This window comes from Pteropus medius, unplaced genomic scaffold (genome assembly GCF_902729225.1).
Source record: "Pteropus medius unplaced genomic scaffold, Ma_sr-lr_union100, whole genome shotgun sequence".
Taxonomy (NCBI): Eukaryota; Metazoa; Chordata; class Mammalia; order Chiroptera; family Pteropodidae; genus Pteropus; species Pteropus medius.
Window position 1 is genome coordinate 16,369,476 of NW_024354911.1, and position 26,244 is coordinate 16,395,719.

Genomic DNA, 26,244 nt, shown 5'->3' on the forward strand with positions numbered 1-26,244 from the left:
GATATATAGGAAAAGATTTAACCTTGTGTCTTACAACTTTGCTCTAGTCACTTATTTAGGAGGTTTTCTTTGTTGATTTTAAAAAAACTTTTTTTTTAATGTAGATAGTCATATCATCTGCAAACAAAGACAGTTTTATTTCTTCCTTCTCAGTTTATATATTTCCATGATTCACTTTCAATTATCACATAAGTAATATTTCAAAAACTGAGTTTAATCCTCTCTTGACCTCAACATGCATTTCTCTGTCCTCCACCATTCCCTTTCTTATGCACCTAATAACAAAACTTCAAAATACATAAAGCAAAATTTGTTAGAACTGCAGAGAGAAATCCACAATTAATCTGCAATTAATAAATTTTAGTTAGAGATTTCAAACTCATCTCAATAATTGATAGAACAAGCAGACAGAAAATCAGTAAGGGCATATAAGGTTTGAATGACACTTATCAACCTTACCTATTTCTAGAATTCTCCACCTATCAACAGCAGAATAGACATTCAGGTCTGCATGAGCTATTTACCAAGACCATAATCTAGACCATGAAAGAAATATGAATTAACTTCAAAGGATTCAAATAAGGAATGATAGCAGCAATATGGCAGAATAGGCAGCTCCAGACCTTCCTCCCATGTGACACAAATTTAACAATACATGGACCAGGTACTTTTGTGGAAAACCCAGAAATCAGTAAACTAGGTTCTTGTGCCCAAGGCGAGTATGAAACCAACTGTATAAAAGCACAATAGGAAAACTCGTAGTACTCACCTCCAAGTAACCCACCCCCCAGCATGACGTGATTGGAAAGAAACCATCAATTTTCACCTTCTCCTTGGGGATAGAAAGAAGTGGAATATAAGGCCAATATTCTGACTTTTCAGGGCATTGCCTGAGGGATTGGTTTCTATCTTGCCTGAATCTAAGCACTGAAAGGAATGGGTGGCTAGTTTGGGGCTATTGAGAACAAAGACAATCATTATGCACTAGAGCCCACAGTACCACAAACAGAAGCTAAGTGAAAGTACAGTATCACAGATTACTACAGCATCAGAGAGGCCACAGTATTGCAGACAGATGCCAGGGGGCGATCCTGAATAGAAACTGGAAAAGCTCTTCAATTATTAGATTACATCCACAAACTAAAGAGGTCATATCCCCAGAAGGACTTAAGCAGTATCCAGAATCTCTAGCTAGTCTGATTGGAGAAAATCTTGCCTATACAAAACCAGACCATAAAACTGGGAGAGGTGGACGATTTTTCAAATGCTGATATATAAACAAGATAAGAGACATACAAAGAAGTGAGGAAACGTTGCCCATCGAAAACAAAATGAAATCTCCTGATACCTACCCTAAAGAAACATATATGAATTCAGAATAGCCATCATATGGCTGCTCAATGAATTAAAAGAAAACACAGTTAGACAAGTAATAAAATCAGGAAAACAGTGTGTTAACCAATGAGACCAATAACAAAGAGAGAAACTATGAAGAAGGCCCAAACAGAAATTCTGAAACTGAGGAATACAATGACTGAATTGAAAAATTCACCAGAGGAATGCCATATCAGACTTAACCAGACAGAAGAAAGAATCAGCAAACATTAAAACAGGACTTTCAAAATTACCAAGGGAGAGGACCAAAGGAAAAAAGAATGAAGACAAATGAAGAGAAGCTAAGGGACTAAGGGGAAACATTGTATGGAATAAGGTACACATTATAGGAGTCTAAGAATTAAAAGAAAAAGAGGAATAGAGAGCCTATTCAAAGAAATAATGACTGCAAGCTCACTAAATCTTAGCAAAGAAATGGACAAATTCAGGAGCCTCAAAGAACTCCAACTAGAATAAATGACATACACGGAGACGTCATAAACTATCAAAAGTCACAGACAGAATCTTGAAAGCATCAGGAGAAAGGCAAACTTGTTATGTACAAAGGAGCTCCTATGAGATAACGAGCAGGTTTCTCAGCTGAAACCTTGTGGGCTGCAAGGGAGTAGAGAGATATATTCAAAGTCCTGAAAGAAAAAAAAAATAAGACTATATTCTGAAAAACTATTTTTCAATCATGAAGAAAAAGTTAAGATGTTCCCAGAGAAAAAAATCTGAAAGAGTTCATCACCACTAGACCGACCTACAAGAAATGCTGAAGGAAACCCTTCAAGTTAGAACAACAGGAGGATAAATAGCATCAGAAAACCATATGAACCTCCCTGGTAAAGATAAATGTATAGACAAATAGACAATCCATAGTATTGTAGGTGCATAAATCATGTTTAAATGCGGTATGGAATTTAAAAAACAAGCATAAAAAGTTATTACAAATCTGTGTTAATGGATATGCGACATAAAAAGTAATTTCTGTCATCAATAACAAAGGATGGGGCGGAGATGTAAAAAAGTATGAGTTTTTATATGTGATTGAATTTAAATTAGGTTAAAATAGATTGTTATAACTCTAAGATGTTTTATGTATTGTAACGGTAACCACAAAGAAAAAATATATGGCATATACACAATGGGAAATGAGAAGAGAATCAAAACTTGCCACTGCAAAAAAAAAAAAAAAAAAAAATGGGGAAAATAGCAAAAACAAAGGAAAAGATGTAGGGGAGCTACAAGATACACAGAAAGCAATTTAACAAAATAGCAGTAGTAAGTCCTTCCCTGTCAGTAATTACTTTAAATGTAAATGTATAAATGCCCCAATTAAAATACATAGTTTGGCTGAGTGGGTGAAAAAACAAGATCCAACTATATGCTGCCTACGAGAGATTCACTTTAGAGCTAACGAAACGTAGGCTAAACTTGAAAGGATGGGAAAAGAGCTCCCGTGCAAACAGGAACCTAAAGAGACAGGGGTGGCCATACTTATTATGTCAGACAAAATAGCCTTTAAGACAAACTGTCACAAGAGACAAAGAAGGGCATTATATAATGATAAAAGAGTCAATTCACCAGCAATACATAACAAGTTATAAATATACATGCACCTAACATAAGAGCTCCCAAAGATATGAAATGAACATTGGCAAAACTGAAGGGAGGAATAGATTGCAATACAATAATAGGAGGTTTTAATTCTTAATGTTCAATTATGGATAGAACAACAAGACAAGATCATTAAGAAACAGAAGACTTGAATAACACTATAGACCAATTCAACCTAACACACTATACCAAACAATAGCAGAATACACAATCTTCTCAAGCACAAATGGAACATTCTCTAAAATACGTTAGGCCACAAAACAAGTCCTAACAAATTTAAGAAGACTGAAATAAATTCAAGTACCTTCTCCAATCACAATGAAATGAGTCTAGAAATTAAACTAGCAGAAAGAAAACATGAAAATCATAAATATATGGAAATTAAGCACTCTTAAACACTCATTAGATCAAAGAAGAAATCACAAGAGAATTTAGAAAATATCTGGAGACAAATGAAATTAAAAACATCAAAACTGGGGGATGCAGAAAAAGGAGTACCAAGAGATGTTTATAGTGGTAAATGACCTCAACTCAACAACTTTACACCTCAAGGAACTAAGAAAAGAATAAACTAAACCCGAAGTTTTAAGAATGGAGGAAATAACAAAGAGTAGAGCAGAGATAAATGAAATAGAGAATAGAAAAACAATAGAAAAAATCAATGAAACCAAGAGCTGGTTCTTTAATAAGATCAACAAAATGTACAAAGCCTAGCTAAGCTAAGAAAAAAAAAGGAAAACTCAAATAACTAAAATTAGAAATGAAAGAGAGGACATTGCCATTGATGTCACAGAATTCAAAAGGATCACAAGAGACTACTGTGAGCAATTATATGCCAACAAATTGGATAACATAGGAGAAGCTGATAAATTCCTAGAAACATATGACCTAGCAAGAGTGAATCATGAAGAAATAAAATCTGAGCAGAGCTATAACTAGTAAGGATAGTAAGGCAGTAATCTAAAGCCTTCCTCCAAAGAAATATCCAGGACCAGATGGCTTCAGTGGAAAATTCTAAACATTTAAAGAATTAACACCAATTCTCCTCAAACTCTTCCAAAGACTTGAGAAGAAGGAATACTTCTAAACTCATTTGATGAAGCCAGCATATTTCGATACCTAAACCAGACAAAGACAACTACAGATTAATATCTCTGATGAATATTGAAAAATTCTTCAACAGAATGCTAGCACATTCAACAGCACATTTAAAGGATCATTTACTATGATGGGGTGGGATTTTTACCTGGAATGCAAGGATTGACATACGAAAATCATTCAATATAACACACTCCATTAATAAAACAGGACAAAAACCACATGACCATATCAATTGATACAGAGAAAGCATTTGATAAAACTCTGTACTTTCATGATAAAAGAAAAAAAGCACTCAACAAAGAGTAGAAGGAAACTATCTCAATATAATAAACCATGTATGAAAAGCCCATAGCAGACATTATACTCAGTGATGAAAGCCTGAAAGCTTTTCCTTTAAGATCAAGAATAGGCAAGGATGTTTACTCTTGTTTTTACTATTCAGCACGGTACTGGAAATCCTAGCCAGACTATTCAGACAAGAAAAACTAATAAAAGGCAACCAAATTGGAAACGAAGAAGGAAAATTGCCTGTTTTCAGATGACATTATCTTAAATGTAGAAAATCCTGAAGATTCCACAATAAAGCTATTACAATGAATAAAAAATTTCAGCAAAGTTTGTGGGTACAAAATCAACACAGAAATGAGATGTTTCAATATACTAATAATGACCTATCTGAAAAAGAAGTTAAGAAAACAGTCCAATTTACTATAGCATCAAAAAGGACAAAATACTTAGCAATAAACTCAACTGAGGAGGTGAGAGATTTTGTACACTGAATACTATAAAACACTGCTAAAAGAAATCAAAAGAAGGTACAAATAAATGGAAAGATCTGTGCTTATGAATTAGAAGACAATATTGCTAAAATGGTCATACTACCCAAAGCAATCTACAGATTTAATGCAGTCCCTATGAAAACTCCAATGGCATTTTTTTTGTAGAAATATAAAAAAAAAAAATCTAAAATTCATATGGAACCACAAAACACCCCAAATAGCCAAAGCAATTTTCAGAAAGAACAAAGTGGAGGCCTCATAATTCCTGGTAATCAACTGGTGTTTTCTGTGTCTCTTCTATAGTCTTCCCTCTGTGTATGTCTGTCTCTGTGTCCTATTTCCCCTTTTTATAAAGATACAATCATGTTGGATTAGGGGTACCCTAATGACCTCATTTTAATTTGATTACTCTTTAAAGACACTATTTCCAAATAAGGTCATACTCTGAGGTTCTAGGGGTTAGGATTTCAACGAATCTTTTTGTGAAACACAATTAGACCCGTAACAATACCTTGTGAAACATGAAAATGAACACACAACATAACAAAATTCATAGGATGCAGCAAAAGCACTGCTAAGAGGGAAATTCATAGCTGTAAAAGACTATATTAAAAAAGAAGGTAGCTTGGATTTCGGGCCAAAATGGTGCAGTAGATAAATGCTGTGCTTGCTTCCTCATGACCACATCGAAACAACTGACTACAGAAAAACTACCATTGAGGATCATCTGAAGTCTAGATGAACAGAAGCCCTCCAACTAAGGATGTACAGAAGAAGCCATCTTGAGACTGGTACAAGGAGTGAAGGCATGGAATGTGCTGGTCCCACTCCTACTGTGCTGTGCTTAAAAATCAAGAGCGATGTCTCATCTGCAGAGGTCCCCTCAGAGGAGTGAGAGGTCCCAGCCCCACACTAGGCTCCCTAGCCCAGGGTTCCAATGCCAGGAAGATAAGTTTCCACAACTTCTGTCTGTGAAAACCAGTGGAGATTGTAGCTGAGTTGGAGGGCAGCTGGAGTCCCAGGCATTTCTCTTAAAGGGCTCATGCATGGACTTACTCATTGACAGATTCATTCACTCAGCTTCAGCCCTAGGTAGCAGCTTGAAAGGCACTAGGGACATACAAGGAGGAACTGAATTGTCTGGCTTCAGAGCAAAGCTGGAAGGGCAGCTTTCTCCTAGAACAGCTAGCAAAATCCTGTTGTTGTCGTCGTTGTTGTCGAGCCCTCCCCACTCCTGGTGTGCAGATGCAGGTGGCTGCCATATCTGAGTCTCCATTAATCTGGCTAACACTGGTCGCCCTGCCCTGGTGACTCCCTGAGACCCTGCTACACCCAACTTGTGCGCCCACCAAAGCCATTTCCAGTGGCTTTTAGTATAAATGCCCTGTCTTAGCTCATGCTGCAGACTTTCCTAAAATCAAAGGTTCACAAAACCCAAACAAGCAGCATCTGGCATTCCTCATATCTCTTCCTGAGCAGCCCTAAGCTCAGTACCAGTGGCAGCCAGCCTTGTTTCACCATTTGGCCTCTCAAGGCATCTCCAAGCCAAGTCAGGTGATGGCCATCTGCAGATTGCTTGGTGGCTCATGCCAGGTGGCCCTAGGCAGGGCACAGGCTTTGGCTGAATTTGGCCTATGGTGGGGCCGCTTACAGAAGTCCCCAGGGCTGGCACTTCTGGTGGTTGACTTTGAATCAGAGCACCACCTGAAGCCATATCCAAAGGGCAGACTGGGCAGGCACCAGTGCTAAAGCAATCCTCCATAAGATCAGCCCCTGCACTATACCTCCTCCACTGTAGTCACTGGTCAGTTCTCACAACCAATTAGCCTGAGGGTCAGTCCCTCCCATTCTTGTGCAGATAGCAACCAAGGCTCAACTACAACAGGAGGGTACACAGAATCTATACAAGGGAGACACCTGGAACACCTGGCTCAGGTGACCAAGGAGACTGAGCTACTGGGCTCCACAGGAAACCTACTACATAAGGCCACTCTACTAAGACCAGGAGATATAGCAGACCTACCTAATACATAGAAACAAACACAAGGAGGTAGCCAAAATAGAGAGACCAAGAAACATGTCCCAAATGAAAGAACAAAACAAAGCTCCAGAAAAGGAACTAAATAAAATGGAGACATGAAATCTACCAAATGCTGAGTTCAAAACACTGGTTATAAGGATGCTCAATGAACATAGGGAAAGAGTAGATGACTCAGTGAGAACTTTAACTAGGAGATAGAAAACATGAAAATGGAGATAGAAAACAAAAAAGAACCAGAAATGAAGAATACGTTAGAGAGAATCAATAGTAGATGAGATGAAGCAGAGGATCAAGTCAGCGTGTTATAAGATAAGGTAGCAAAAAACACCCAGTCAGAACAACAAGGAAAAAAAAATAAGGATAGTTTAAGAGGCCTCTGAGACAACATCAAGTGTACCAATATTTACATCATAGGGGTACCAAAAGTTGAAGAGAGAGAGTAAGGAATTGAACACCTATTCAAAGATAAAGTGGCAAAACTTCTCTAACTTGGTGAAGTAAATAGAGATACAAGCCCAGGAAGTGCATAGTTCCAAACAAGATGAATCCAGAGAGCCCCACACCAAGACACATAAATTAAAAAGCCCAAGCTTAAAGACAGATTCTTCAAAGCAGCAAGTGTATACCAATTAGTTATCTCCCAGGGAGATTCCATAAGACTGTCAGCTGATTTCGCAAAAGAAACTTTGCGGGCCTGAAGGGATTGGCATAAAATATTCAAAGCTTTGAAAAGTAAGGACCTACAACCAAGATTACCCAGCAAATCTATCATTTAGAATCAAAGGACTGATAAAGAGCTTCCCAGACAACAAAAAGCTAAAGGAGTTCATCACCACCAAACAAGTATTAGAAGAAGTGCTAGAGGGACTTCTTGAAGAAGAAAAGAGTAAAGGAGGAGGAGGAGGAAAAGATTAAAAATATGAATAATAAAATGGCAATAACTACATATCTACAACAATTATTTTAAACGTAAATGGATTAAATTCTCCAATCAAAAGATAGTGTGGCTAAATGGATAAAAAGACAAGCCCCTTACATATGCTGCCTACAAGAGACTGGCTTCAGATCAAAAGACACACACAGACTGAAAGTAAAGGGATGGAAAAAGATTTTATGCAAATGGAAACAAACAAAAAAGCTGGCATAGCAATACTTATACCAGACAAAATAGGTTAAAGGCTATAACAAGAGATAATGAAGGACCCAGTAATCCCACTTCTGGGTATTTATCTGAAAAAACCCAAAATACTGCTTTGAAAGGGACATGTGGATCCATATGTTTATTGCAGCATTGTTTATGGTGACTGAGATATGGGAGCAGCCTGGGTGTTCATTGGTGGGTGAATGGATGGGGAGGAGGTGATGTGCATGTGCAATGGAGTGTTGCTCAGCCATGAAGGTGGAATGAAATCTTGATATCTGCAATGGCATGGGTAGGCCTGGAAGGTATTGTGATAAGTAAGTCAGAAAGAGAAAGACAAGCGCCGTGTGATTTCACTTAAAAGTGGAATCTAAAGAACAATATGAACAAACAAACAACACAGAAACAAACTTATAGAGAACATTTTGATGATTGTAAGATGGGAGGGATTTGAGAGGGTGAGTGAAAAAGGGGACGAAAATAAGAATTACAAATTAGTTCTTACAGAGTAGTCATGGAGCTGTAAAGTGTAGCATAAGGAATATAGTAAATATTGTCATAACTGCGGTGTCAGATTGGTACTAGATTTATTGGAGTGATCACTTTGTAAGTTATATAAATGTCTAATCACTGTTATACACCTGAAACATGATATTATATGCCAACTGTAGTTAAAAAATAAAAAATAAATTAACGAAAGAAGACACCTCAAATCAACAACTTAACTTTATACCTTAAAGAATTAGAAAAAGAAGAGAAACTAAACTCAAAGCTAGCAGAAGGAAGGAAATAATAGAGATTATAGCAGAAGTAAATGAAATAGGGAATAGGAAAGAAAAAATAGAATCAACTAACTAAAAAATTGATACTTTGAAAATGTTTTAAAGTTCTTAAAACTTTAGCTAGATTGACTGAGAGATAAATTAATAAAATCAAAAATGAAAGTGGAGATATTACTATGGACCTTTCAGAAATTAAAAGAATTGTTATAGAATATGATGAACAGTCGTATGCCAACAAATAAATAATTTATATGAAAAGGAGCAATTTCTCAAAACATACATAATTGAAACTTACTTTAGAAGAAAGGAAAACTCAACAGACCTATAATGAGTAAAGAAGTCAGTAATTAAAGTCGGTAATTAAAAACATTCCGATAAAAACAAATCCAGGGCCAGATAGCTTCACTGGTAAATTCTACAAACATTTAAAGAAAAATTAACAACAGTTCTACTTAAATATTTTCAAGAAATAGAAGAGGAGAAATACTTTCTAATACAGTCTATAGGGTCAGCAATGCCCTGATGCCAAAGCCAAAGATATCACAAAGAAAATATAGGCCAATATTCCTTGTGCTGCAACCATCCTTAACAATATAATAGCAAACTAAATTCAAAAGCACATTACAGGGATCAAATGCCATGGACAAATGTTGTTATTTCAAGAGTACAATAATGGTTCGACATAAGAAATTCGATTTATGTAATATACCATATTAATGTAACAGGAAAAATAACCAACACAATCATCTCAATAGATGTAGAAAAAGCATTTAATGAAATTCAACTTCCTTTCATGATAACACTGAGTAAAATAGGAATAGAAAGGAGCTTCCTTAACATGATAAGGAAGCATTTATGAAAAATCCATAGGTAACATCATATTCAAAAATGAAAGACTGAAAGCTTTCCCTGTAAGGTCAGGAACAAGACATGGATGCCTCATTTCCTCACTGATATTCATCATCGTACTAGAAGTCCCAGAGAGAGAAAAATTACACAAGAATAAAAGGCATCTAAATAGGAAGGGAAGAAGTAAAACTATCCCTATTAGTAAATGATGTGCTTCTATAGAGAGAAAAATCTCAAAATATCCACCAAAAAATTACTCCCTGAATTCTACAGAGTTGTAGGTTACAGATCAATATACAAAAAGCAATTGTTCTATACACCAGCAATGAATAATTCAAAAAGAGAATTATAAAAACAATTCATTTACTATAGCATCCAAAAGAATAAAATACCTAGTAATAAATTTAACTAAGAAAGTGAAAAACTTATATACGAAAAACTACAAAGTAATGATGAAAGAAATTAAAGACATAATTAAATGGAAAGGCACCCATATTCACAGATTAGAAGACAATATCATTAAGATGGCACTACTCTCCATAGTGACCTACAGATTCAATGCAATTTTTATAAAAAATTACAGTGGCCTTTCTTGGATGAATCAACAAGCTGATCCTCAAGTTCATATGGAATTGCAAGGAGCCCTAAAGAGTCAAGTCAATACTGAAAAAGAAAAATCAGTCAATACTCAAAACAAACAAACAAACAAACAAACCTGAAAACGAAAAAGAAAAAGCTGGAGGGCCCATGTGTTCTGATTCCAAATTTTACTTAGCAATATTAATCAAAATAGTGAGATAAAGGCACAAGGGTAGACATATATAGACCAATGGGAAGAATAGATCAGAAAGAAACCCAAATATCTACAGCCAATTGATTTGCTACAAGGGTGCCCAAACAATTCAATGGGGGAAAGAATAATCTCTTCAAGAGATGGTGCTGGTACATCTGGATAACCATATGTAAAAGAATGAATTTGGATAGCTATTTTATTTCATATACAACAGTTAACTAAAAATTGATCAGGAAACCAAGTAAAGAGCTAAAACTATAAAACTATTATAAGAAAATGTAGGAGTAAATCTCCATTACATTGGACTTGACAATGGATTCTTCATTTGATACTAAAATCATGAACAGCAAAAGAGCAAATCAGAGTTAATCAAAATTAAAAACTTGTGCATTAAAAGACATTATCAAGAAAGTAAAGACAATTCACAGAATGGGAGAAACAGTTGCTAATTACATATTTGATAATAGTTTCATATCCATAATACATACAGGACTCTTCCAACTCAGCAACAAAAGGACAAACAACACAAGTTAAAAAATAAGCAATGGACTTAAATAGACTTTTCTCCAGAGGAGATATACAAATAGCCAATAAGCACATGAAAAAATGGCCAACTTCATTAGTCATTGAGGAAATGCAAATTAAAGCCACAAAGTGATACCATGTCACATTTTCACGCCAACTAAGGTGGTTATAATTTAAAAAAATAAAGTAACAAGTTTTGGGAGAAATGTGAGGAGTAGGAAAGTTTGCACATTGCTGTGGAAATGTAAAATGGTACAGCCACTGTGGAAAACAGTTAGTAGTTCCAGTAATTCCACTCTTATGTATATGTGCAAGAGAAATGAAAATATATATCCACACAGAAACGTGTACACACATGTTTATAGCAGCATTATTCATAATAGCTTAAAGGTGGAAATGATCCAAATGTCCATCAACAAATGAATAGATAAACAAGTTGTGGAACATACATAGACTATTATTGGGCCATAAAGAAGAATGAAGTACTGATGCCTCTTACAACATAGATATATTTCAAAAAACATGATGCTAACCTAAAGAAGTCACACCCAAAAGGTTACATATTGTATGATTCCTGTTATATGAAATATTCAGAATAGACAAATCCACTGAGACAGTAAGCATATTACTGGTTGCCAGGAGTTGGGAGAAAGGTAAACGAGGAGTGATTACTTTGGGTGTGAGGTGTTTTTCTGGAGTGACTGTGATTCATTCACTGAATTAATATTTATCATGTATCTACTATGGTCCAGGCAGTATTTCAGTCACTTTTGCATGGGCTTTACATTCAAAAGGAGGAAAAGACTAAGAATAAGAAAATAAATACAGAATATATCTAGGTGTTAAAAATTCTAATAAAGAGAAATAAATCGGGCTAGATAAAATAAAAAGGTTGAGGAGAAGTGCAATTTTACATACGTAAAGCCTGCCTGTTAAAGTAATATTTGTGCAGATGCCTGAAGGAAGTGAAGAAGCAAGTTATGGAAATGTTTAGGAAAAGAACATTCCTGGCACAGGAAAGAGCAAATGCAAAGATGGGAGCATGCTTGGAAGTGTTCAAAAGAATGCCAAGAATATCAGATTGATAAGAGTAGTGTGAAAGAGCAATGTTAGGAAATGAGTCTGGAGAGTAGCCAGGAGCCAGATTATATGTAAGATCTGTGCTATGGCTAGGACTTTGGATTCCATTCTAACGATGACAGGAAGCCACTAAGATGACTCAGGACAAGTGTGCTTTAAAAAGTCACTCTGGCTACTGTAACCACAGTATTCAATTCAATTTATGGGGAATGTCCCAGACATTGATGCGTAGATTACCAGTTCTGAAATCAAGAAATATCTGGCTTTCTCATCCAACTCTTCCCCTAAGCAGCTCGCTAATTTAGGTGAGGCCTTCAATCTTGTCATACTTGGATCTTCTCACCAGTCAAATAAGGAATTGATTGAAGTCTCTTCCAAGTCTGTCATTCTATGATTCTACAAAGTTAAAATAGACTTCACTATTATATTAGCGCTTTTACTTAAACTGGTGATTCTCAACTCAGGGCATTTTTGCCCTGCATTTGCAGTATCTGGAGACATTTTTGGTCGTCATAACTGGAAAGGGAGTTGCTACTGGCAGCTAGTGGGTAGAGGTTAGGGATGCTGCTAAATATTCAGCATTGCACAGGACAGCCTCCCACAACAAAGAATTATCTAGCCTACAATGTCAATGAAACTTTTGTTGAACCCTGATTTAATAAACAGAAAATTCACATCATTTACTCATATATAATTTATGGCACTGAAGTTAGTACTTTTCTAACTTCAGATATATAAATTTCCTGATCCTGCTTAACAATTCATTGTTTATCAAAGTCAAGGGTGCCATAAGCTATTTACTCTGAATAATTTTATATCTTGATTATTTCTATATGGATAGAAAAGCTGAGATTAAAATTATACCATAATAACAGCTAGTGATTCAGAAAGAGGCCTCTTAAATTATACATACTTAGGTTCAAATAATGCCTCAAATAATGTGACTTTAGGCAAGTTATTTAATTTCTGTTCCAGAGTTTCTTCATTTGTAAGATGAAGATAAGAATATCTATGTTGCAGGTATATTGTGAATAAAATAATAGTTTACAAAATGCTTAGTCTGGTGCCTGGCATAAGGTAAGCATTAAATGAATGTTGTAATTATTACAATTTGCTAGGTAGACTGAATATGGCCTGAAGTTTGCAGGTTGCTCTTCACTTTTCTAGAATCTCCCAATTTTCTCCTCCCCTATTCTCTTTTAATTTGTTCTTTCTAATCTGCTGTGAGCCAAGATATTAGATGTCCACCCTACCATCATTTTAAGAATTGCATCTAACGAATGCCTGGGAAACTCCTAGGAGGAAAGTGCATGGATTTCTACATGATGACTGCTCAGAGGCCTTAACTCCAAGATTCCCAGCTATGTTCCAAATAACAGAACTCTGTCATATGAATGACTTCTATGTGTCGTTCCTATGACAATTAAATATTGAAAAAAGTTTCACAAGTAATTATTTTGTTCACATTGCCTGGTAAAATCTCTTGGAATTTAGAAAAGCTCAGTTAGGTGATGAGATAATCTAATACACCAGAACCTAAGATCCATCCTAAATAAGACATGATGCCTTGGTATTTGTACGTTATAAGCCCCTGAGATCTTAGAGTAGAGATGCTCGGACTCACAGATTTTAAAGTACATAAGAGTCTTTTACTTGCAAACAGCATTTCTTTAATATTTCTGAGTAAAAATAATATGTAATAGATGTAAAATAATAATATGTAATTGAATAGTTCGAGTAATAGATATATATAATAGATATTTTGAGTACTTCAAGAGTTATAACTCTTCTATTGATCAGAATTTCTTAATCTCGTGTCCATAGACTCTTCCCAACTTCCCACTGTATTCCACGAATGGGCTCCATGTATGCCAAATTCTGCACTTGTATGTCTACGTGTATACAGACCATGCGTTTTGAGGCCTAAAGAGTCTTTGGGCCTACAAAATCTATGTATCTTTCAGTGAATGGCATTTTAAAATGTAGTTCCAGTCATAGTACATTGAGTGCCATGGGATTATATTGCATTTTCTAGTTAGACACTGATGAAGATAAACTTTAGACTTGAGGGAAACAAAATCTTTCAAAATGAGCAAATACTATCATTTTTAAAGTATAGCTCTTTATTCCTAAATGTTTTCCCAAACTTGGTAGATGCTGCTGATTGTTTCTCAGTATGCTTTCCACTTCTTCCATAATAGTTTTGTTTTTGTCTTTGTTTTTGTTTGTTTGTTTTGCTGGACACATTGCCACCCAGAAAAATCCTTCCCCAACCTTCCTTGTACCTAGGTATAGCCCTTGTGGCCAAATTCTGATCAATGAAATTTGTGTAATTTCCAGGGGGGTTTTATTTTACCCTTCTTACCTTTCTTCCTCTCTGCTGGCTGGAGCCTCATTTCAAGGCTTACAATTGAGTTATTACATGAGGAGGAAATTAAATTTCCATTGTGTTTAAGCCACTATTATTTTGGTCTTGAAAAGTAGCTGGTCCAATGGCCTAATACAAACACTTTATTCCGAAAAGACTGATATTGAAATTGTCAGATATTTAAGTTCGGTGAGTACTTTAAGATTCTTAAACATTTAGTTTCCAGCCACTCTAAAAAACGACAGATCAATAATTTAATTATGTGGTCCTCAACCAAGATTAGCTAAATAAATGAATAATTTAAAAATATAAGCTCGATGTTATTTTTTCTCTAAAATCAGGACATTATATATTACATAAAATAATAATTATTAGACAATAATATATAAACTAGGTCAAGTAAATTTTACCATTTTTTTTCACAGTGCTGAAACTCCCAGCATTCCCACTGTCAAATCCACCTACAGGTAAGTGATATATCCCATATTCAGAGCTCTTAGCACAGTATTTGATTCTGAATTGACACTGGCTGACTCCCGAGCTCCAAAATGTTCTCACACCTAGGCCCAATCTCCCCAACTATTCCTGAGGTATGGGACTAGATTGCAAGTGATATCAGGCCTTGCTTTTTTTACCCAGAGAAATCTATGGTAGTCTAGAGAGGCTAAAAAGAGGTAGCAGTTTTTTTGCAGGGGGGTTGGAAAGATGGTCTGGGAGTCTTTTGGCTGATCCATAGAGATCTTAACAGATTGAAGTCTTAGTGAGACCACAAACCTGCATCCACCTTCTGAGGATAACATATTCAGTGATTAAATCTTGACCTGGGAGTATTATTGTATTTCCTGAAATAATCTAGGGAGGGCAAAATTTTATTTACATTGCAAGATGGTAGGATCTCCCCTCCATTAGATTATATAAAACCATGAAGGATTTTAACTGTTACATTGCCAGCACATAATGAAGTGTCGAAACTTCGTAACCTCTCAAAGAATGGTTGTAGAATTTGGTCCAGTGTGTGCCTTGGGGTTTAATTGTTGTGACAAATTTTTTTAACTTAAAAAACTTCTCTACTTACATGGGAATAAATAAAATTAATTTGGGAGGAATTTAATTATTTTAGGTTTCTATGTGATAGAATGTAGTTTGGCCTGTGATTAATATTTAAATATACAATCCCATTACTATTAGAAGAGGGAATCCTGGAATTGAATCCGAGCTATACTAGTAATTCGTCGTGTGAACTTGGGAAACTCAGTTTCCTCATTGGAAAATGAGGGAAATGTTTTCTATGAGCTCTGAGACTCTGATTTTACTGCTTAGTACATAATAGGTCTCAGTATTTGCTAAATAAATGATTCTATATTGCGTTCAAGATCTCATATTTAATTAGTAAAAGACTGAAACATTGCTCAAAAGTTTTTCCTTTATCTAAATAGAAAAATTATCTGAAAACTATTTCTTGGTAAATACTTCAAACTTAGTAGTTTTAATCAAATATTTAATCAAATATGATAAATTTTATTTTTGTATGGGATCACCAGCAGCAAGCTCCCCAATTTATCACTTGAAATTTGCCAGTTAGATATCATTAACAGCTTTTAATAACTCAGCCTAGGAAATAAAAAGTGTATGAAAGCAGTTATTATATTTTGTACATTTAATTGGAAATCATATATATTATATTGTACCACATTATATTGCTGATATTCAACGGTTTTGGCCTTCAAAAACGGCAATTTTATATGGTTCAAATTGAATATATTTAGTATTAAACGCGTTTAAGAAATATGGCAATAGGGATCCCAAAGCCTCTCATTCTCCGTTTTACTCCTATCATCTCCTGCCTGTTAGAGATGTGGTATTATTCTAAAATTTCAGAATCCATCTCTCCTACATTTGCAAGTTGTGGTTTAAAAATAGTATAAATTAGTAATTTTGTTTAGCTAGGTATCCCAAAGGGCTAGTATGAATAATTCAACGTTTTATAGAGAGAATATACTGGTTGTTCCTTGATTATTTAGGTCAGTAATTTACAAACTTTAGCGTTCATAACAATCACTGGAGAACTTATTAAAACAGAGGTTTCTGAGCTCTATACCTAGAGATTCTGATTCAGTAGATTGAGGTGGAGCTTATGAATTTGCCTTTCTTACAAACTCCCAAATTACGCTGACGCTGCTGGGTCCTAAGATCATACTTTGAGAACCAGTGACCTGCGGGGTACAGAAGAGACTTATTTGTTGTAAGGCCTCTTCTTCTTCTTCTTCTTCTTTTTTTAGTAAATAAAGCTCAAGCTGATGAGGTATGAGATAAACCCTTTAAGCCAGAAACATTTCTTGGAAAAGTACAACATTAGCTCAATTGTAAGATAATCATAAATTGGATTTGCTTTGAGTTAATTCCTACAGCCCACAATTTCAGGACAACTAACTCTTAAGGAATTTATTCACCTGTTCCATCTTTAAATCTGCATGGTGTTCTGGCTTGCCAGGACGCCCAACCCTGATGGTAGAGCTCTAGGCCAGGGTCACTAATGTATTATCAGAGTCAGCACGTCCAGCTTGACAAACTCTGCAGGAGGTTCCAGATAGAGAAGCGCGTGGGCGCCAATCTAGGAGACCAAACCCGACCTGAGCAGTCCGCCAACCTAACCGCATCCGCGAGTCTTTTCTCCTTCAGGGTCCCTTGTGGAGTCCGGGGAACCAAGTAGGAGTGAAAAGGAACCCCTGAAGGAACGCAGCGGGCAGGTTTAGACCAGTGGGAGATCACGTTGCGAGTCTGCGCCCAGAACCACCGCCTCCGAGCAGTCGCGGGATTGCCGCCTCACAAGGAGCCGTTCGGCCCAAGGACCGACCCAGCGCGGGATCTCTCAATCCGGAGAGGCTCTGCAAGCCGGCATTAAGGCCCGCTAGCTCGCTCACTCATCTCAGCCCACCCCGTCGTCCAGGCTTGCGAAATGTCGGCCAAGGCTGAAGTCGGCTTAGCGAAGGAGGCTTCTCGGCAGATCCTGGCCGGTGGTTCCGCTGGTAAGGCCGCTCCGCCCCGCCGGGTGCTAGTCGCGTTTCCTTTCGCGTGTACTGAAAAACGTTTCTCAGACAGGGCTCTCAACATAAGTTTTGCCTTCATCCTCCCAATTCCGCGCTGCGGGCCGGGTGGAGCGCGAGAGCAAAAGAGGCCAGGAGCGGGAGGCGGGCAGCGGGGTGCCCTGGGTCAAGTTCCCGAGACGTACGCGTCGGCAGCTCTTGGGTTCCCCGCCTTTTCGGTTCCTAGCCTGGAAAGGAAGGTAGGCAGCCCCAAGGCTTGCAACTTTGAGGAGGCCTTGAAATGATCCAGTTTCTGTCAGACTTGGTTTTGCTATCAATTGTAGCCTCTTTTGAGTTAATTCAGATCTTGCATAACTCCAACCTCCCTCATTAAATCATATACCTCAGGACTCCACAGGTCTTATTGCATACTGTGCTTGCTTGGGGCTCTTCGTACCTTAAATAGGCATATTAAAATTAAATGCATATGTTAACACATATAAACACCTTATATATAATGGGCTCATATTCATTTATGGAGAGTTATGCTGTGGGAAAAAAACCTTTAGAAAAAAATCTGTGATACTAATCATGGAAATAATTACTGAGTGTGGCTGGAGAAAGTTACCCATGAGGTTGTTATGTGAATGAATTTTAAAAATATTTTTAAAAATTATTTAAAAAATAATGATTGATTGAAAAGCTAATCTTACATATTGATACATTTTTATTATAACTATATAAAGTAATTACTATAGTTCACTCATCACCATAAAACATTTTTATAAATGTAAATATTCTCTTAGGAAATGTAGATATTCTCTTAATAAATTAAGACAACGACTAGATGTCTAATATTTAACTTCTAGTAAAATTTACTTGATTTTCAAACAGATTTGGACTTAAAAGGGACTACTACAAATTATGACTGGTTTTCATGATGTTATGAACTATTTGCATCTCGGGGGCCACAAGCAGCAGGATGTATCACTTAACAATCTGTACACTTTCCTAAAGATAATATTTCACTAATATGTCAATCAAAGCATTCATTTTTGACGTGTAATTGTGCTGTGCTCATCCATTATTATGCCAATGGCTCCACTGTCTACTTTTTTTAGCTGTTTCCTTATAGTGATGATGAATTTGCACCAACTTATTCACCATTTTGATCAAATTCCACAATGTACAAGACTCTGCCAGCTGTCACTGACTGGCTTGATTCAGAGTCCATGACCCTGATCAAAGAAAACTCAGCTGGCTCAACAGGGAAGTGAAGCTAATTGATGAATGTCCTAACCTATGTCTAATGATTCACAAGCATCTGTATATTGGCTTAGATGATCACACTATGTACTAGACACAGCTAAACTTAAGAGATATTAAAAGTAGATCAAACTCTAATTCCACTGTTTTATTGGATGATAAATATTTGGCACAAATATGATGTGTGATTCCATCATGTTCTTACAATTATAACTAATATGAATGAAAATTAGTACATTTATAAGATGAATTAAACATAGCTTAGTTAATATGTACATTTACTATATGGAATTATTGATAAACAATGAGAGTAATTTATCCTTTCATCATAATGAAAAAGAGTCATGTTTTCTTCCACTTGGACAATAACATTTTCATAAAATTTTATATTTATTGGACATTAATAAGTTCAGGCTAATCATAAATATACCATGTCAAGGGCCAAAAAGAAACCAATATACAAAAGAGGCAGAATTTAATAAATACCAAAAAAATGCATGTGAATCTCTAGCACTGGTGTTCTGATTACTGATGGTGTCATCAGCAACACCTCTGTGTGTATGTATTATATGATCTTTTAATGGTAAAGGTTACAAATACATTCTTGCTTTCTTAAGGGGGAAGAAAAAAAAAGTTGGGAGGTTTATTAGAGAAATACCAGGTATCTCATGGAATTCAAGGTCTGGAATGCTTTCATGGGAACAGATTGGAATCAGGAGCTGAAGCACTGAGGGAAACTCAGGAAGTGAACTCTTGCTGTCTTTTCTCTTTGTCAAGTGGTTAGGCATTTCCAAGGCTACCAATAGGGTCACAAGTAATACTACTACAGCTGTTAGGATGGCTTGCCATACTTCCATAGATTTCCCCAGTAAGGAGTAAACATGCTCAAATGGATTCAGACAGTTAATTACTTAGCCAAAAACAAGTCATTATGGTGTCGGTTCCATGTGTTCCTTGTTCCACAGATAACACCAAACCGAAGAGACTGATGATAGATGGTATGAGCAGTAGGTCCCTCTGCCGTTGGGGAGCCACCACAGAACCACATCCAGGCAGTTTTACAGGCTTACCCTGAAGTCTGCAGCTTACCTCAAGAGGGATAAGGTGGAAAGCCTCGTGCTCGGCTGGAACTAGGGAGATAGAAGAGAACGGGCTTGTGACAGTCTCCCACAAGATAATGGGAAAAACAGCTCTCAGCAGCTCCTCGCCAGGTTGCTTATCTTTCCTTAGACTAGAGGAAATTACAGGGCATTCTGCCAAGACTCAAGTCAGACTGTGGTTAAGCTTTTCCTACGCGGCCTATGTGACATTGTCAGGTGCCATGCTGTAGAGCTCTTTCCCTGTGCTCTCCCAGTGTCTTCATCAGTCTTAGAGTTGACTGCTGTTTTCTGCTCTTCAGTTCACATGGTGGAATGTGGTCCCCAATAGCTCCTCAGTGTAAATACTCTTGACTTCTGTGGAGAGAGCAAGAGACTGACTTGCTTTTTTCAGTTCTATAAAACTATAGAACTGGTATAAAACCCAGAGGAAAGACTCAAAATTACCCAGTGTTGGCCAGGGACCCATCTCTGCACCAATCGGTTATAGCCAATGTCCATGTGGATGGTTGGGGTGGGGTGGGGATCTCAGAGGAGATTATTTTCCAGAGAAGCTACACATATCATGAGATGGGCTATAGGTATCTTTTATAATGATATATGCCAATCATTTATTAAAAGATGGTTTGTAATATTTGTATTAAAAAGATCAAAGTTTGATACACTGACAGTTGTTTGGACAATACACATTTAAACACTGACCTTGAGTTTGTTGCTAGGTATTGTATATAGATATTGTTACCAATGGCAACTCTGTTTTATATGATGAAAGCTGTGCTCAAGACAAGTCAATATATATTGGAGTGTTACAGGCTTCTAGTCTGCATTCTCAGCGTTAAGTAATAGCCTAAGATTCGGGTAAGAGAATAGAAGCCAATGATGAGAGCTTCAGGAAGGTAAGCAAGGCCTAACACTATAGAGGAGTTAAGGTTGAAAATGAGAAGAGGCTATTAGATTTGACACTTGGTACTCAGTGTGGTCCATAGACGATCAGCAGGGGCATGGTAGCACCTAGAAGTTTGTTTAAATTGTAAGCTCTTAGGCCTTACTCCAGACCTACCACATAAGAATCTGAATTTTAGGAAATTCTCCAAGTCATTGGTTTATACTTCCAAGTTTTAGAAGCACTGCCTTAGAAGACCTTTGAGAAAAGAGAGTCCATAGAGTGAGAGCTAGAATGCAGAAGGTTGCAAGGTAAATCTTTTTTTTTATTGCTGACCAGAGAGAGAAGAATGAATTTTGTATGCCTTATTATGTGCCCTCGATTTCACTTTCAGGTTTTATACCACCACTCTCCTACACATTTCATTAGGTTTCTGCTAAATAGATCTAATCATACTTGAATGTTGTCTGTACCTTTCAATGTTTATTCCCAGTTCCTGGAATGTCTTCCCCTTATTTTCTCCACCTATTGAAGTCTTATCCATTTTTCCAAGGCCTAGCATGAAAACTATTTTCTGCATAAATGTTTCCCAGATGGCCTCTACAGCCCTATCCAGCTTTAACATTCTCATTAACATGTGAATGGTGAAAATAATAAGAATGGCTAACATTTATTGAGTCAATACCAAATGCCATACCTGATTCTAAGCTTTACATGTATCAACATTTTTAATCCTCACTACAACTCCAGGGTGAAGAAACTGATGCACAGAGGGCATCAGTTTAAATTGCCTATGGTTACACAAGCATGCCACCATTTCTATAGGATATCAAGATAGGAGGACTAGGAGAATATTACTCCCACTAACAGACATTTTTAAAAGTTGGAGAGACCAAGTCAAGTATGCCATCTCTTATTATCTCTGCATCTCTTGTTAGTTTACATCCCTTAAAAGAACTTTTATTTACAAATACAGTCCTTATAGTCTTTCTGTTAAACACAGTCTTGCTTTTTCCAAATACTTTCATGTGGTCTTAAGATTAGCTTTCAGCTAAAAGAAAATTCTCAATCCATCCAAGGTCTCTATGTGCAGTTAGGCAGATGGTGGACGGAAAAAGGACTCCAGCCACTGGAGCAAGTGGGAGCAGAAATATACTCCGTGCTCTGAATCATAATCTGGAGCAGAAATGGATCCACCTGAGACCCTTTCTCTATTTCTCACAAAGACAGCAAAATGGATTGCCAGCAAACCTGACAGCCACACTGACAGAATTTACCCAAACTGGCTAGAGCCAAGGTCCCTGGGCCTCAGCATCCGTCAGGCCTCTACATCATCACGCTGTATGCTCATCAGCAGGGTTCCAGGAGGTTTTCCTGTTATGCACATCTCTTGCTTGGACCAGGAACATGGCTCCACCTCAGACCCTCCTATCCTCCCTAATGACCAGTTTGGGCTTTTCCGTGTGTTTCTGAAGCTCATGGGGTTCTTATTTCTCATGTCATGTAGGAGCTTTTTAGGCCCACTCAGATGGGTATCTTTCCAAGTTCTCATAGGGCACCCGACTTCAGACTCTCCTAGGATCTCTGATGAAAACCCCTGAGAGACCCTGCTCTCACCAGGGCCTGTCAGGCTCCCTCCTGAGGGCATGTCAAGGCCCTATCCACAGTGGATTCCTTTCCACAGTGGAATTTCCAGGAGCCTCCTCGTTCTGCCTCCCAGAATCTTATACTTGTATTCCTGGAAGTCTGCAAGTTCCACTGGGAAGGTTTTATAGAGCATTTCCCCTCCATACGTAATTTACATGATCACCATGCTGGCAGGACACTGATTTGTTTCTCAAAATTTACAGGCTGCTGTTTGCACTTCCCTATCCCAGTCCCCTGTATCTTGTAGACACACACTCCACCACATCTTCAATCATTATCTTTGTTTCCTGCATCTCCCTGGAGAAGTTTTAGTCAAATTGTTTAGTTAAAGTATACTGGAAACAAGTTTTCCGATTTTGCACTAGACATACTTCAAGTACTTTGTGCAGTTTGTCTTGTTAATCATTTTCAAGAGGTCAAATGAGAAAGTGAAATGAAAGACCTTTTTTGGGGGGAGGGAAATCTGGGATTAATGGATAGGCTTCTAGGAGATTAATTATGGAAAGTATATGTCAAATGTGCATCATACTGATGGGAGAGAGTCCAAGATTTTCAGCCTAAACAGGTTACTAAAAAGGTATAGGATAATTTTAAATCTTACTTTTAAACTCCTGATCTTATACATCTTAATTTTCACATGATTTCTATCTTTTCTTACTGTGACTCGTAATAGTTAAAATACAGTTAAATGCCTTAACAGGCAGCATGTATACTGAAAGTCCTCTAGATTTTAATTTGGAGCGGGTCATAAAGGGCTGATGCACCAGGGGGTGATCAAGGTTGAAATTTTGATCAAGGAAAATTCTTTTTCAGAGTGGGCGCAAAGGGGACACACATGTGATTTGGATAAATGGCACTTTGGAAATTGAGGATTTGGTAAACTGCAATTGTTTGATAATAAATAGCAGGTTGTAGTGAAACAGGTGAGCCTTTATGACACATCAAAGGGTGGCTGGAACCCATTATCTGGGTAATTAGGGAGGAAAAATTCCCCTTATTTCAACCACATAGGAGGAAGCAACTCTACTGCTCAAATTAATTATAAAATACCTTTAAAGGATGTGTTTTAATTAAAATTTAGTCTTGTCTCTCTTGAAGAAAATCTAGATCTTAAAAGTATAAATTTAAGAACAAATAAAATATGAATTGCATGACCACATTTCAAAGGATTTCTTATTTTACTATCCTTCAATGAAAGACATTTTAAAAGTGTAAGTATCGTATGTGGGTACATGATTCAGTTGACTTAAAACAACTTTTACAGAACATTTTAGAAAGCCTTGTTAGAGCAGCCCTTTCTCACCTTCTCCCCCATCCTCTCACCCCAGCCTTCCCCCGCTTCATGCCCCAGTCTTGACTATAGTGTCTCAGAGCAGTGAAAACCTGGTGTTTTAAATACAGCACAGTAGGTTCTCAGAAATGTTTGTTGACTACATTAATGAATAGATATCAGAAGCACAAGCCACAGAATATTATTCTTAGGATTCTAGTCATTAGACAACTGATAGTTGCAACAAGATTTTTAACAATATTTTTAACAATTTTTTTTTTTATAATCATTCAGTAAATGAAGTGGAAAAGATCACCTTCAGGTCTAAAATCTCTGCTGTCTTCTGAAAGAGGCCCATGGTAATTTTAAATGTATGTACCACCTTTCATTCTAGAATCTCAAACTGAAAAGAGATGCACAAATCATTTTCAAATGTCTTCATGATTAAAGTTGGCGGTATCTTAAAATGGCAATGGATGAAACCAGGCTAAAGGATTCTTCATAATTGTTCTAGATTTTAACTGATTTTTCTTACCAGTTGTCTTTTCCTTTTGCTTTTAAATTATGATGTTGGTGTCAATTATTTCTATACTTTGATGTGATTATGATTTATACTCGTAAATATTCTGTTAGGTCTGTATCTTTTGATTGTTATCAATAGCCCTTGTATTAGTTTGCTAGGGCTGTGTGAACAATGTTCCACAAAGTGGGTGGCCTAAAATGACATGACTTTATTGTCTCACCATTGTGGAGGCCACAAGTTTGAAATTGAGGTGTGGGCAGAGCTGGTTCCTTCTGGAGGTACTGAGGGAAAATCTGTTCCGTACCTTTCTCCTAGCTTCTGGCAATTGCCAACAATCTTTATGTTCTTTGGCTGCTGTCACATGGCTTTCTCTCTCTGTCTTCTCTGTCTTCTTATAAGGATACCCCTCATTGGATTAAGGCCCACGCCAATCCAATGTGACTTCATCTTAACCTGATAACATCTGCAAAGACCCTATTCCCAAATAAGTTCGTGTTCTCCAGTACCAAGAGTTAGTTAGGACTTGAACGTATCTTTTTTTTTTTTTTTGAGGTGGGAGGGAGCACAATTCAACCTCAAATAGACAGCCAATTGTATTTTTCTCTTCATATTGTGTTTCTCAAATTCATGTTCTATATCTCAAGCTATGGACCTGTGTTTCTCTTCCTTTCAAAGTCATCCTTTGTGAAAGATTTCTTACTCAGTTTTTAACCTATTATAAGGCATATCTGTCTTTACCTTTCTGTTGAAACTATTAACTACCGGTTTTCTTTCTGAATTTTACCTAGTCTTTGTGGAATTTACATCCGTGATGAATTTCTCTCTTTAAAATTGTCTCTGTGCTTGCTTTTTACCCCCTTCTTCCTATGTTATCACTCTCTTATTGTCTCCTTTGCTGGTTCTTCTTTCTCTTTTTTCAAAAATTGATGGTTCCTGGTTCTCTGCTCCACACCCTGTTATCTCCCTGAACAAGCCCATCTGCCCTCTAGGTTCAGTATTCTCCATTTACAGATAACTCCCCAATCTATATTTCCAACTCTGCCCTGCAGACTCAAATTTCTAACTTATGCAGTAAAAATAATATGGAATCAAGAATCATGTGGATTCTAATAATTTTCAAAAATGTTTCAGAGCTAAATTTAGAAACTGATATTAGACCCTCAAATACCATTTTCTCTTTGTGTACAATAGTACTCATCTTTATTTTGAGTTTAGTCATTCTCATTCATTCTTTTTGTTATCTTCAGAAGTTATAAATGAACTTTGAGTGTTTGGGTTGGGTGGATCCTACTTAATTATCTAATCAATAATTATTGTAAGACAAACAGGAAACTATAAGAAAAATCTTAAGTACTAACATTTCATACTTTGCTTAAATTATCAATATTAATTTGTAATTTCTTGAAGATGAGGAAAGTGAAACTCAGAGAAATTAAATAAATTGCTCAAGGCCAGCGACAGAGCATGGACTCAAACTTTTTTTTTTTGCTGTCAAAATCAGTTTGGTAGCCCCATATAGAGTGTTGCCTTAATAAGGCTTCTTATTTATTTATTTATTTATTTTTGGTTGGGTTAAATAGCGTAGCCTCTCTGGGAACTTGAGTATTGAAGAACAAATAGGGTCTGCCTTTGGTGCAGATCTTTAAATGTCAGCCACAGCATAATATGAAATTCTCCATGTTATCCAGCAGGGGGCTCTGTCAGCATCAGTGGGCTACCCCTTTTCTGCCGGCCACAACAGGCAATAGATTAGAAATCAATTGAGCCTCAATCCGCAGAATTAGTAATTAAACCCTGATATAACTAGATAAGATGCCAGAATGACTCAATGAGAGCAACCCCAAAACGAACTGGAAAAAGAAAGGCATTTAAGTTGCATAAAATAGATATCTTCTTGAGCCTTTTTGTTTGCATGAATCTGGTAGCTTTAGGTTAGATCCAAGGGAGAATTTAGTCGAATGTTTGTAAAAATTAGAATGGACTATTGTCGGAGGAAGATATAACTTTGGAGAAAGAATAAAATGTATATTTCAATACAATTGAATGACACATAAAATAGAATTATGGCCAAAAAGTGAGGGG

The 26,244-nt window shown here is 36.8% G+C and overlaps 1 protein-coding gene across 4 annotated transcripts in view; it reads left to right on the forward strand.

Annotated features, from left to right (window-relative positions):
• Window positions 1-26,244, forward strand: part of SLC25A21 (solute carrier family 25 member 21) — a 445,505-nt gene that overhangs the window by 3,991 nt on the left and 415,270 nt on the right. For all 4 annotated transcript variants that reach the window (XM_039856524.1, XM_039856525.1, XM_039856522.1 and 1 more), the window contains exons 2-3: window positions 14,879-14,920; window positions 17,133-17,479. In XM_039856524.1, the coding sequence (XP_039712458.1) occupies window positions 17,410-17,479 (70 nt within the window). In that variant the 5' untranslated portion in view covers window positions 14,879-14,920; window positions 17,133-17,409. The remainder of the gene's footprint in view (window positions 1-14,878; window positions 14,921-17,132; window positions 17,480-26,244) is intronic.